Raw genomic sequence first — 14,279 nt, 5'->3', positions numbered from 1 at the left:
GAATTACATTATTTAGAAAGGCATCAACATTTATACATCAATTCCCATGTTGCTCGTTTAGGCTAAGGGAAAGAGACATTTTGCATTTTCCTCCAAATGTCCGTCATTTTTATGTTGTTGTTTTTTTCCTAAAGGCAACCCCTTTCTGTTCCACACTGAACTGTCTGAATACCCTTTGTGGTTGCAGACAACAGGGTCAGTTCAAGGCCTTCTGTTGCTTGTGACAGAATAGCAAATGGGACGCTCTTATCATTCAAGCCAAGCAGCTTAGCATCCGAGGTCGCCCGTGTTACTGTGCTGCATGGAGAGAAAAATCCCACAAACATTATCTTCTTTATCAATTGTTTTAGTGAAACTATAATAATGAAATTGAAAAAAAAAATAATGTGATGCCCCAATACGGGACAGAAAATACGTTGACTTCTCTTTACCGAATGGGAAGGCTGTCTCTTAAGATGAATCTTCAGTTGACATTATATGACATGCTTCTAATGAATAAATCAGATGGTGAACGCAGGTGGATGGATCTGTTCTTTCTGATAAGGCTTCTGTTCTGACCCCCCCTTCTCCGTCCAGGAACGAAAGCCAAAAGCCACATAACTAAAAAGGTTTCTTTTAATCAGTCCAGACTCTTGTTGGCTGCAAGCCAAAATAAACAAAGAGATAAGCTCTCTGGCAGTAATTACTACAAACCTAGGCAATGGAAACAAGCTTCTCACAGCAAACCACTTCTCCAAGTTGGTTTCTCTGAATCATGAACGTGATTCCTGCAAACAGGGCGTGGCACAAACAGTCTCTTTTATACTCAGGAGAGGATCTTAATCAGCATCAGCTAAGCACAATCATCTCCTACAATTACGCAGTTGTTCTTTACGTCGAGTAGCCCTTCACCTGCATGCATCCTGAAAAAACTCCCAAATGTTTTCCTGAACATTCCCTTTGATCCAATGCTCTGCCGCCACCTGGTGGCCAACCAGTCTCTCTGCACCCTGCTTGGAGTCGACACTCTGTCCAGGGTCCTTCACCTCCTCCAAGGCCGACTCATAAGACCCCTCACTGTCAGAGTCTGGCGGCAACTACAACGGCTCCTGCCAGGCAACAACAGGCTTCTATCCAACTTCATTCATTTCAAAAGTCTCTAGATTCAAATTTGGTGATTTGTGGAAATTTGGAAGTTTGGAACGGCCGTTTTGTTTTCTTGCAAGGAACCAATGTGTGACTTGCACAAGTGAGGTGGAGGCGGATCCTGACCTTTGTACAACATTATAGCCCAGGTTTTACTCATAACCTACTGTTCTGTCCCCCCTTCTCCGCTCGTTAACAGACGACAGGCAGACAAACTTAAAAGGAACTCTCTTTATCAGTTCTCGGCTCAGACTGGCTGCGAGCCCAAAAATAAACAGAAATCAAGTCTCTGACCAGATAACAGAATACAAAACAAAAACTCTTACAAAGCAATGCACTTCTCCAAGGGCCTCCTTGAATCAGGGTTACAGAAAACAAATCACTTCTCCAAGTGTTCTCAAATAAACCACGACCGATGATCAATCAATGTTAACCGAACAAAGGAACGAACGAATGAACGTTGACTCCTGCAACCAGGGCGTGGCACCATCCGTCCTTTTATCCCCAGAAGATGCCCCTAACGAGCCCCAACTGCATAGTTAATCTTGCATCCCGAAAAGACTCACAGAAGACTGCTGCTGAGCCACAACAACCTACTATTAGTAAGAGAGAAGGGCATACCCATGCTTATAATTTTAGCTTTAAAAGTCCACAATTTTCCCAATGGATTGTACTCAAACATCATCAACCCAGATAGAGATACTCCTTGACTTACAACAAGTTGTTTAGTTTCGTAGAAGCTACAATGGCACTGAACAAAGTTATGACAAAGTTATGACAAAGTTATGACAAAGTTATGACAAAGTTATGACAAAGTTATGACAAAGTTATGACAAAGTTATGACCATTTTTTACACTTATAACCATTGCAGCATCCCAGTGGTCACACATTAGCAAAATTTGGATGCTTGGCAACCAGTTCATTTTTGTGATAGTTTCCTGGGGTCTTGTGATCATTTTTTTGCAGCCTTCCAACAATCAAAGTCAAGTTTGAAGTTGGTTGCTTTTCCTATGATTTATTAAACAATCATCATCAGTCCTCCAGATGATTAACAAAATCCTTACTTGCTTGGACAATTTTTTCCCCTTCCTTTTTTTCCTTGTATATCGCCCAGGAATTTGAGAACACAAAATCAAGCCAAAATAAGGAAAGAAATTACCAACAAATCATACATTTCTATAGCACATTACAGGAAAAAAGAGATGTATTTGACTTGAAGAGAAACCAAGGTATTGTAGTAAATTACAGTAAACCACAGTTGGATTTAGTAAAAACCGCATTTACTAAAGATAAACCATTTTGTTCACTGTTTCCATGCAAATACCACTCTAAACCAAAAACCATACACATCCCATTATGGCTTAATGTGGTATGTGAACCAGTCATCATGGCTAAATGCTGTCTATATCTACTCATTATGAGTTATTCAACAACTATAGTTCAAAAAGTCATAATTTAGCTTTGGATCTAGGCTAGGAACAATATTTACTTCACATTTCGAGGGCTGGCCCAAGATGTTTTCTTGCCTGTGCAGATAATAGTATAGTATTTTTTTACTAGACTAAATAGCAGCATTTCAGTCAGAGAACAGAGAAGCACAAATTCATTTCTCGTATAATTGGTCAGTATTTACTCACTGCACCACCAAATTTCTACTTTATTTGCCTTTTTATAATGCAGCCCTCACTTTATAATTGTTGACTGGGTGAATTTGCAAACACCTATCCGCTTACAGTAACAATACTACACAGGGTGTCTCATTATGTTAATACATGTCTCAGTGTGTACAAACCAGTGGTGGGTTTCAAAAATTTTTAGAACCTCTTCTGTAGGTGTGGCCTGCTTTGTGGGAGTGGCTTGCTGGCCATGTGATTGGGTGGGAGTGGCTTGCCGGCCATGTGACCGAGTGGGCGTGGCCAACTTGTAAAATGTGATGAAACTCACATCACAACTCTCTTGCTTAGCAACCAAAATGTTGGCTCAGAAACTCTGGCATTTGAAGCATGCGAGTCTTAAAGCTGTCAAGTTACAAGACCCTCGCACCCCTAGCCCTTTCGAAAGAAAACAAAAACCCCAGGGGTGTTCAAACTTGACAGCTTTAAGACTTGTGGACTTCAACTCCCAGAATTCCTCCTCTCGCTCTTCATCTTGATGATGTGTAGACGGGTGGGGAGAGGGAGCTGGAACTGGTTCTAAACAGCACAGTAGATTTGTGGAACCTCTTCTATAGAAGAGTTAGAACTGGCAGGAACCCACCCCTGGTACAAACACACACATAAACACATACACATATACTATATATCCACATAGGCTCAGACACACAGAGGCCTTTGGTTTGGGGGGACAAATGGCAATTCTGGATCATGCAGGAAGTAGACGTCAAATTGATTCACTTCTCTCCCCGTCTCTTAAGGCAATTGTTATATCTCTTATTATGATGATTTAACAGCTGAGATAAATGACAAGGTTGACAGAAAGATAGAAAGGAACAACTACAACATCAGTAATAACAGAGTGGAAGAGATAAACATGCCAGGCCTGATACGTAACAATCCAAATGAGTGAGTAGAATTAATAAACAAATAGGTATCCTGGTTCTGCAATAAGATACATTGCCTTCACCTTGTCAAAAGCCACAACTGAGTACCAATATAATGGAAGGAATAGGCAGGAAAACCTGGGGGGGGAGGGGGCAGTAACTGGGCTGAGGCAGGAGTTAACAAAGGACAACATTCTTCTTCTTGAGAATTCATTTCATTTCATTCATTTTCATTTTAATTTATTTGTATGCCGCCCTTTTCCTTAAAAGGGACTCAGGGCGGCTCACAACTCAAAAAAAGGGAGGGGAAATACAAACAGAGTTACAAAAACATAAAACCATACATAGTTAAAAACACAACAATCATACCATTCGAAGTCGAAGTGGGGCAGCGAGTCTTTAGCCCCAGGCCTGTCGGAACAGCCAGGTTTTAAAGGCTGTGCGGAAGGCCTGGAGGGTGGTGAGGATACGAATCTCCCCGGGGAGTTCGTTCCAGAGGGTCGGAGCAGCCACAGAGAAGGCCCTCCTCCGGGTAGTCGCCAGTCGACACTGGCCGGCTGATGGAATTCGGAGGAGGCTACTTCTATCACCTTTTCTCCTTCCATAAAAGGGGAAACTAAGATATTTATATGGACTAAGATCCCTATAATGAATGCATTTCCTTTTCTTTCTTTCAGCATCAAGGCAACCTGAGAACTTGGAGGGGAGAGGGAAGGGAGCTGTCAGAGAGAGAGATACAGAGGCAGAGCCTGGGTTGTCCCTCAGCATTCAGATGGAAAGCCAACAACCTCCAGGTCTGGAGGTGCTGATGAGGAAGAAGAGGGACAGCAGGATCCAGTGCCTGAAGCAGAGGTGGGTCACTACCAGTTCATACCAATTCGGTAGAACCGGTTCGTCAAATCTACCGAATCGGTTAGAAGAGGTTCCACCAGTGGACCCGGAAAGCAGGCCACACCTATAGAAGAGGTTCCAAAAACTTTTGAAACCCACCACTGGCCTGAAGGCAGAGGAGTGGAGAGCAGTGGAAATCTGTGGGCCGATCCTTGGGAAGGAAGAGCCACTGCTCCTAGTGAAGCTCCACCCTAGCTCTGGGGATAAAAGGCAGGGGACGGAGATGAGTAGATGTGGCAGACAACTATTTATCTCCCTGCTGGACAGACTTGTTAGCCTGCGGTGTGAGAGACACTTTTTGCCAGGGCTGCTGGCGCTCCTAATAAAGGAATTGTTGATTAATTACAGAGGGTTTGTTGTGCTTGAGGAGCTGGGTCAGAAGAGTGAGGCATACTGAAGGCACCATGCAGTGGTGGGTTTCAAAAATTGTTCAAACCTATTCTGTGTGTGTGGCCGCCTTTGTGGGAGTGGCTTGCCGCCCATGTGATCGGATGGGAGTGGCTTGCCACCCATGTGACCAGATATGAAGATGCCGCCGACACTTGTCAGAACCACCTTAAACTACCTCACATACAGCACTGGCATGCATAAGAATAGGATGTAAACTTGTTTTTTAAAAGGCATCTTTGGTTTGCGTTAAAACAACTTCAACACACGCAATGTTCTGATTGCGCCACAAACGCAGTAGTCATCCTTACCTTTCACAGAGGCACTGAGTTTTATAAATATGAGCATGATAGTGTAGAATAATCATATCCAAGGACCAGTGGTGGGTTTCAAAAAATTATGGAACCTCTTCTGTAGGTGTGGCCTGCTTTCCGGGTCCACTGGTGGAACCTCTTCTAACCGGTTCGGTAGATTTGACGAACCGGTTCTACCGAATAGGTGCGAACTGGGAGGAACCCACCTCTGGCACCATGGCATGTAATGAGTGTCAAGGGCAGATGAGCCTACAACCCTTCGTTTCCCTGGCCTCTGTGTAGCCCACTAACCACAATACTAGTGGTCATAATTTCTATACCGATTTCATTTGAAAAAGATATAATCTTCCAAGAATAATATTTTGAACTGTTTTCAACTTTGTTTGGTAAGATTGGAAATTAAAGACTTGTGTACAGTACCTTGGCTTTGTCTCTCATCGAACCTTTACCAAGGATAGACATTTTTGCACCTGTTTCCTCTTGTAATCTTTTTAAGGAATTTCCTCTTGGACCAAGGAGTTTGCCCACAAAATTAAACTAGAAAAAATAAAGAGAAAAGAAGGGATAAATATTAGAAAATATTCGAAGTGCAGTAGCAGAGAAATCCTGACCAAAAAGAGAGGATCCAGAAAAATCATTTCCCTGCATTCCCAAATCAGCTGTCTTTTATTTATTCATCTCATAGCTATCCTACCTCACTGTAATGATTCTTGACTGTCTACGCAATGTACAATAATAATAATAATTAAAGCATTCGCTGTAAATTGCAAAATCTGTGCCCCATATAATGATACAATAAAACAAAATAAGGGAAAAATATAAATGAAAGAACTCCATAGAATGCTCTCTAAAATAGAACTCAATATTTTTCACTGTAAAAATAGGACAAGCTGAATATATTAATAGATAGTAGAAATACACCGAAGGGAAGAGTAGAGGGCTAGAAGAAAGAGGGGTAGAGAGGGTGGGAGAGAGGACGGGAGGGAGGGTGAGAAGGAAGGGAGGGAGTGTACTGGGAGAGAGGAGTGATAGAGGGGGAGGGGAAGTAGGGTAGAGGGGAAAGTTGGAGGGGGGAGAAAGAAAGGGTGTATGGAGGGTCGAAGTGGTACATTGGGTTTGTATTTTGGGGAGTATTGTTGACAAGAGGAATGGCTGTGTTTATTGTTTAATGTTATATGGCCCCGGTTGTGCACAGTATATATGTGACTGTACGAAATGAAAATGGAAAATAAAAACACATATACTAAAATAGAACTCAATAAAATGCTCTCTAAACTAGCTCATTTTTGAACATCCTCCAGAATAATGATAGGGAGGGGACTACTTTGATCTCTGTTTGGAGGCTGCTGCCTCCTTATTTCCCAGAACTATGGGTAATCCAAGGAGTTTCTCTCTGGAACATCTAGTTCAGGGTTGTCAAAATCGGACCCCATGGACTGGATGAGTCACGCACTGGCCACGCACAAACCCAGTTTAGTGAAGGGGAAGAAAGTCCCAATATATGATGCCGCCGTGATGACATGAGGTTGACATCCCTGATTTAGTTGGTTGATTCTATAGATACGCAAAGTGGCAAGGGGAGCTTAATCTTTCCTTAATAATATCTGGACATGTATATCACTTTGCAAATATCATTATAAGCATACCACTTACATTTATATTACCAGTTAATAGATATACGTACAAATTGTTTAATATATAAAAACACCTTTCTCTTATAAATGTTTGTTACCCCCAACATATTTACAGTTAGTTAATGAAACATGAATGTGGTGATCATATCCAATAATGTATCAATAACACATGTCAGTCACTCTTTCTTTCTTTCTTTCTTTCTTTCTTTCTTTCTTTCTTTCTTTCATCTATCTATGAGTCTATCTGTCTGTCTGTCTGTCTGTCTGTCTGTCTGTCTGTCTGTCTATCTATCTATCTATCTATCTATCTATCTATCTATCATCTATCTATCTATCTATCTATCTATCTATCTATCTATCTATCTACCTACCTACCTACCTACCTACCTACCTACCTACCTACCTACCTATCTATCTATCTATCTATCTATCTATCTATTATCTATCTGTAAATCTATCAGAGTCTAGCCTATCTGCTGATATGTCAGCTACTACCAGAAATATATACTGATAATGATTTATTTTTGGCCAATGGTTTCTTTTCCCCTTTGGTAGTTGATGGCAAGATGAATTGATGTAAGTACTTAATAATATAACTTGATATTGACTATGTAATAGTATACATGTGATTATATGCTATGGAAATGGAAAATAAAAACTTTAAAAAAAAATTTGACTGCATGGCAACTGGCATGTACTTAGGACGGTTGCAGTGTTTCAACCGCCATGTGATGCCTTTGGTGATCTTCTGACAAGCAAAGTCAATGGCGAAGCCAGATTCATTTAACAACCATGTTACTAACTTCACAACTGCAGTGATTCACTTAACAAGTTTGGCAAGAAAGGTTGTAACATGGGGAAAAATCATTTAACAACTGTCTCGCTTATCAACAGGGCTCAATTGTGGTTGTAAGTCAAAAACTACTTCTAGTTTGAAATATTTTTTTAAAGAATCAGTTGTAAGAGAAAGTAAAAAAAAGTTCATCCTCATTTCAATGTTCTACAGCTAATTAAAAAAAATATTTAAAAAATTCAGCAAAGTTCCATTCAATGCAATTCAATTTCAATTTATTGAAATTTGTATGCCGCCCACTCCCTTGGGCGGCCTCCCTGGACGGCTTATAGGCATGATAAAAGAAGCATTTAAAAATTAAAATAAAAGATACAATTATTAAAATTCCACATCATCCATTCTGTCAAAGTGGGGCTGGATATTGATCAACAGCCCCAGGCCTGCCGGAACAGCCAGGTCTTGGTGGCTTTACAGAAGGCCGGGAGAGTGTTAAGGGTCCGGATCTCTATGGGTAGATCATTCCATAGGGCCGGCGCAGTTACAGAGAAGGCCCTCCCCCTGGGAGCCACCAGCCGGCATTGTCCGGTCGACGGCACCTGGAAGAGGCCCAATCTGTGCGATCTTGTTCAAAGTGCTAGTCGTAACTTATAAAGCCCTTCATGGTATTGGACCTGGGTACTTGAGAGACCGCCTGCTGCCAATTACCTCCCAAAGACCCATTAGATCACACAGGGTCGGCCTCCTCCGGGTTCCGTCCACCAGCCAATGCCACCTGGCTATTACCCGGGGGAGGGCCTTCTCTGTGGCAGCTCCGGCCCTCTGGAATGAACTCCCCGCAGAGATTCGGACCCTCACCTCTCTCCGGCCTTTCAAAAAGCCGTCAAAACCTGGCTTTGCCGGCAGGCCTGGGGTTGATGAGTTCCCCTCCCCTCTCGACCTGTGTGGTAGTGTGATTCTTGGCTATTTTAACTACTTGTATTGTGTTCTGTGTTCCCCTTTTCCCCCTTTGAGTTGTTCGCCACCCTGAGTCCCTCCCGGAGAAGGGTGGCATACAAATAAAATAAATCTAAATCTAATCTAAATCTAAATCTGTTGGTCATTGGGAGGTAAGTGGCAGGAGGCGGTCTCTCAGGTAAGCCAGGTCCTAAACCATGTAGGGTTTTAAAAGTAACGACTAGCACCCTGAAGCGCGTCCGGAGACCAATGGGGAGCCAGTGCAGCTCACGGAGGATGGGTGTAACATGGGTGTATCTAGGTACACCCCATATCGCTCGCGCAGCTGCATTCTGGACCAACTGCAGTCTTCGAACGCTCTTCAGGGGCATGAGCCGTTTCAATTCATTCGCATCTTTTGGAGATCTTTCTCTGATGTAAATTCTACTTTCAGAGAAGCTTTCTTCAAAAGAATTGTTCTACCAAAATTTATGGGGTGTTTATGATTTTTATAATGCAGGCATCAATCACACTGTAGTGATGTAGAATTATCAAAGAAAGAAACGAGCACCATTTAATTTTAAGCCAATGTGGAGATTGTTGTAATGCAAAGTCTATCAATGGTTTTATGAAACATTTTTAATTACCTGATCAGCCTGTATTATGTATTATATATAACCTGGATGACACTCAAATTGGAAGAAACTTAATTATTTCAAAAATTGTATATCAAAATCTAATTATAGGATGCACTATAACTCATTGGAATTTTGTTAGCATTAATAGCAATTATAATTAAGGCAGTACTTACATAGTGATTTGCATGTTCGCAACGCAATGCAAACATTAATTTTCTTATTCAAGTCAGACCTATATTCAAAAGAAACTACTTATTTTAATTTTACTGATGTGCTCTTGCTCATTAGCATATCTTTAAAGAGGCCATATTCATTTGCAAGCAGCTCTGTTTCAACAGAGACAGCTTAAAAACTTACAATTTCCCACAAACCAAGTGAGGAAATGGGTTGAAAGCACTGGTATTTCTTTGCAACATTACAATTATTGGAAGTGGGAATAAGTCTTGCGTCTCAGAAGGCTTTCAGTCTTACTACACATCAGCTATCTCAATTAATCAAGTATTCCTGGAAGAAGCATGTTTCCCTTTGATATTCAGGGGTCAGATGATCCACAGTAATTACTTTCTTCAAGGGCCATTGCCTGATCTGTGACTATAGATCCTGAAGAATACAATGATAAGGATACTAACAGGAATATAGTAATAATAAGAAAGCAAAGATAGTACTAATAGCGATAGACATCTTGGGTGCAATGCCAAAATAACTGGAGCACTGGTTGAACGCCATCGGTATTGACAAAATCACTATCGATCAATCGCAAAAGACAGCTTTACTTTACAGCTTCCATCCTTCCATCATCAAACACCAACATCTGCCCATCCCACCTTCTTGGGAAGGATTCGATAGGTGGGTAAAAATGCCAACTCCAGTCTAAACATCTGTCTTGACTCTGTGACCAACCCTAATACCGTAATAATAAATGATAAAGATTGTGTTGACCAATTACGTTTAGCTTTAAATTCAGTACGGAGGGTTGAGTTTTGCTCCACAATGTTATCAATTCCCTGGAATATATTATTTTTATGCTATGTTAGATCCACCTCTTCAAACCTGATGTTCAAAAGAATGATTTACCAGATGAGTTTTTTCTGCCTCTCTGGAAGAGAGAGAGAGAAATGGAGACCATGACTCCATAGAAATGATCCATGATAGGATCAAAATACAACTTCCACATTAACTCGTATCATGGTAAGTTCACACAATCTACTGGTTCATGCAAAGTCGTAGCATATGACTTATCCTTATATCTGTAGAGTTGTAGAGGGTCCATTCTGATGTGAGCCAGTCAGGGTTATGGTAAGTATGTACTATTTTGAGCTTTCTTGATCAAAGATGGAAATTAAATATAGTGTGTGTTTGTGTGTCTGTCTGTCTGTGTGTATAATGAATTCCTGGTGTCTTTTTGGCAGCAATTCAGAAATGGTTTAGCAATAGCGGTTAGACTTATATACCGCTTCATAGGGCTTTCAGCCCTCTCTAAGCGGTTTACAGAGTCAGCATATCGCCCCCACAGTCTGGGTCCTCATTTCACCCACCTCGGAAGGATGGAAGGCTGAGTCAACCTTGAGCCGGTGAGATTAGAACCGCTGAACTGCAGATAACAGTCAGCTGAAGTGGCCTGCAGTACTGCACCCTAACCACTGCGCCACCTCTTCCAAAACAATGTTTTTTGACTCCCTAGTCCAGTGTCTACTTTTGGCATTTCCTAATATTGTCCTATTTGAACATTACGTACTTCTTATTTGATTTTTTTGAGATCTGCCAAAGTAGCCAAGCATAATACCATCTATCTGTGTGTGCATAGTCACACATACATATACACATACTAGACCAAAATTGTGCTCCTATGTCTCTCCCGATTTACATTTTTGCATTGCAAGTAGAAAAAAATGTACGGTAAGTGGTTCCTTGATCGAACATTTGTTCCTTTTTGAGTGGTGGGGTTGAGAGTAATGCATATTTTATATCACAAAAGATTTCCCGAGTGAAAAGAGACTAGAACATGTCTTCTTGCAATAAAGGGAAGCAAATTGTTTTGTGTATTTTATGTAGATTCACTGCACTGAACACAGCCAAACTTCATCTAAAATATCTTTATTTTGGAGTAAGCTTCATACCAGTTTAAACAACGCTTATACCCAAAGCTTAAATCAAAATATGCTTAGAATTGCTTCTGATGAAATATGTGTATTTTAGTGGGCCTATCTGAAAGGCGAGACAAAGAAATTCTGATTCATAATAGTAAGGTTAGACTCTAGAAGCAATTATTTCTTCAGTTGCATGCTTTGTCATTTCCAAATATCTTCCATTGTGAAATAAAATACATATGGGCATTTTAAAGGCTTTACTTTCAAACAACTGCAAACTTTCGGACTGAGATCTTCATAATCTGTAGAAATAATGGCATACACACTTGATCTTTCTCAGCAAAGTTTGCTTTGTTTTTGTTGTTTTTCCCCTTGTAATCATCAGCCCTTTAATCTACCATCTGGTTCAATATTTCTTCCCCCCATCCCCAAGAAATGGACTGTCTTTAGAGTTCCATATGGAGCCTTTCAAAGATGAAACTTGTGGTTCTCTATTGTCAGCAAAGGCAGCCATGCTTTGAAATGATACATTGCATTTGTCTTTCTTCTGGGACCCATTATTTGCAACGATCATCAGACAAGGATTGCCTTTGTCAAAAACTTTGATGGATTTGTGTGGTTTCCTTTTTTTCCCCCCAAACAAACTGGTATTCAAAGAAGAAATTACCCTTAAAGAACTATTACTTTTTGTCAGAGTTTGCTGCAGAAAAAAAATCAAATCCAGAAAGCACACACGGATAACTGATTTAGCTGGATTAATTAACTTCTTTATATACGCAAGAATAGGTGAACAAATGTACAATACCAGCAGGTGGTTCTTCCAAGTAAACACAAGGCAGGAGAGTTACAGGCAAACACAAGCAGTTAGTTTCATTTCAGCAGGCAAGCCCAGACAGATTGCTAGTTTACTTCTCAGTGCAGCATACTGTTTTCTTCTTAAGTTTCTGTTTCAATAGCAATAGCAATAGCAATAACAGTAGACTTATATACCGCTTCATAGGGCTTTCAGCCCTCTCTAAGCGGTTTACAGAGTCAGCATATTGCCCCCAACAACAATCTGGGTCCTCATTTTACCCACCTCGGAAGGATGGAAGGCTGAGTCAACCCTGAGCTGGTGAGATTTGAACCGCTGAACTGCTGATCTAGCAGTCAGCCTGCAGTGCTGCATTTAACCACTGCGCCACCTTCAATACTCTGCACAGACTCATATCTGTTTAAGCTCCTACTGGCTGACTTAGTTGTTATGCCTATTCATTGGCTGACCTTGTTCCCATGTCCCTCCCAATCATGAATATTTTAACACTTTTTCCTTCATTGCTCTAGGTTCAAAGCCCAAACTTGGTGTTTTGGAGTTGTTGTTGTTTTTTTTTCAATTTACCTTTAAGCCTCCCTGTACTTCTCGAATGCAGCAGCTCTCTAAGAGAGCTGGAGGTTTATTCCCAGAATCTCAAGGCAGCATATCCCCCCACCCAAAAAAATGTGTTTACTGGCAACTGTGAGAATTGTAGTCCAACACATCTCAAGGGCAACAGGTTGGAGAAAGCTGCTGTGTAGCTAAAGTATATTTATAAGCAGCTTCTTCGAGATGCAATCCCCTAGTAGCATGGGAATGGTAAATTATGCAAAGCTATGAGTAGTGCCAAGGAGATCAGGTAAGAGGGGTTTTCACATTCTGCCAGCCACGTCTTCTACCTCCTTCTACTCTCCTGCTAGCTAGGGTGTTTTTAAAGTGAGAAAGACTCATGCAACTCACACTGTTTGCCTCACTGAAAAAACATCAACTGCTTGAGAATGCAACACGCACACAGCATCCAGGCAACTGTAGCTGTCTAGGAAGAGGCTCAGAAAAAATGCTTAGCACTTGGCTACTTTGGAATAGTTCAGTGTTTGGGGTAGGAAATTCGGGGTTCAAGGCCTCCTTAGGCATGAAAGGTGGTTGTTGTGAAAAATAATAGCAAGTAGGAGTGTTAGGTATATTGGTGTCTTAAGCTGATAAACAAACAAACAAACCTTTAATGTATTGAGTACATGCCCCTTACTGACATTGTTATAACAGCTAAAATGTTAAATAAAATGTTAAAATCTTCATAATATATCATTACACTTGCAAATTATAGCCCTCCACACTGTAGAACAGGAAATATATATATATATATATATATATATATATATATATATATGTATGTGTGTGTGTGTGTGTGTGTGTGTGTGTGTGTGTGTGTGTGTGTGTGTGTGTGTGTGTGTGTGTGTGTGTGTGTGTGTGTGTGTGTGTGTGTGTGTGTGTGTGTAGATATGGATGGATGGATGGATGGATGGATGGATAGATAGTGATATAGATATAGATATAGATATAGATATAGATATAGATATAGATATAGATATAGATATAGATGATATAGATATAGATATAGATAGATAGATAGATAGATAGATAGATAGATAGATAGATAGATAGAGATAGAGATAGAGATAGAGATAGAGATAGAGATAGAGATAGAGATAGAGAGAGAGAGAGATAGAGATAGAGATAGAGATAGAGATGGATGGATGGATGGATGGATGGAAGGATGGATGGATGGATGGATGTAGATGTAGATGTAGATGTAGATGTAGATGTAGATAGATAGATAAATAGATAGATAGATAGATAGATAGATAGACAGACAGACAGACAGACAGACAGACACACACACACACACACACACACACACACACACACACACACACACACACCAGAGGTGGATTCCTACCGGTTCGCATCGGTTCAGTAGAACCGGTTCGTCAAATCTACCGAACCGGTTAGAAGAGGTTCCACCAGTTGACCCAGAAAGCAGGCCACACCTACAGAAGAGGTTCCAAAATTTTTTGAAACCCATCATTAACACACACACACACACACACACACACACACACACACACACACACATTTTCAGGGTT

At 40.8% G+C, this 14,279-nt stretch overlaps 1 protein-coding gene across 10 annotated transcripts in view; it reads right to left on the bottom strand.

Moving 5' to 3' along the window:
• The window catches only part of KHDRBS2 (KH RNA binding domain containing, signal transduction associated 2), a 466,489-nt gene that overhangs the window by 297,065 nt on the left and 155,145 nt on the right, over window positions 1–14,279 (bottom strand). For all 10 annotated transcript variants that reach the window (XR_015697109.1, XR_015697103.1, XR_015697106.1 and 7 more), the window contains exon 3: window positions 5,678–5,794. Coding sequence is in view for 2 of the 10 variants with exons in the window: in XM_087718932.1 (XP_087575058.1) it covers window positions 5,678–5,794 (117 nt within the window). In the remaining 8 variants the exon portion in view is untranslated. The remainder of the gene's footprint in view (window positions 1–5,677; window positions 5,795–14,279) is intronic.

This window comes from Thamnophis sirtalis, unplaced genomic scaffold (genome assembly GCF_051295495.1).
Source record: "Thamnophis sirtalis isolate CommonGarterSnake01/CBP01778 unplaced genomic scaffold, rThaSir2_p1.2 scaffold_6, whole genome shotgun sequence".
In the NCBI taxonomy this organism is placed as follows: domain Eukaryota; kingdom Metazoa; phylum Chordata; class Lepidosauria; order Squamata; family Natricidae; genus Thamnophis; species Thamnophis sirtalis.
Note: the sequence above shows the minus strand (reverse complement) of the source record. Positions and strands in the feature narration are given on the sequence as shown.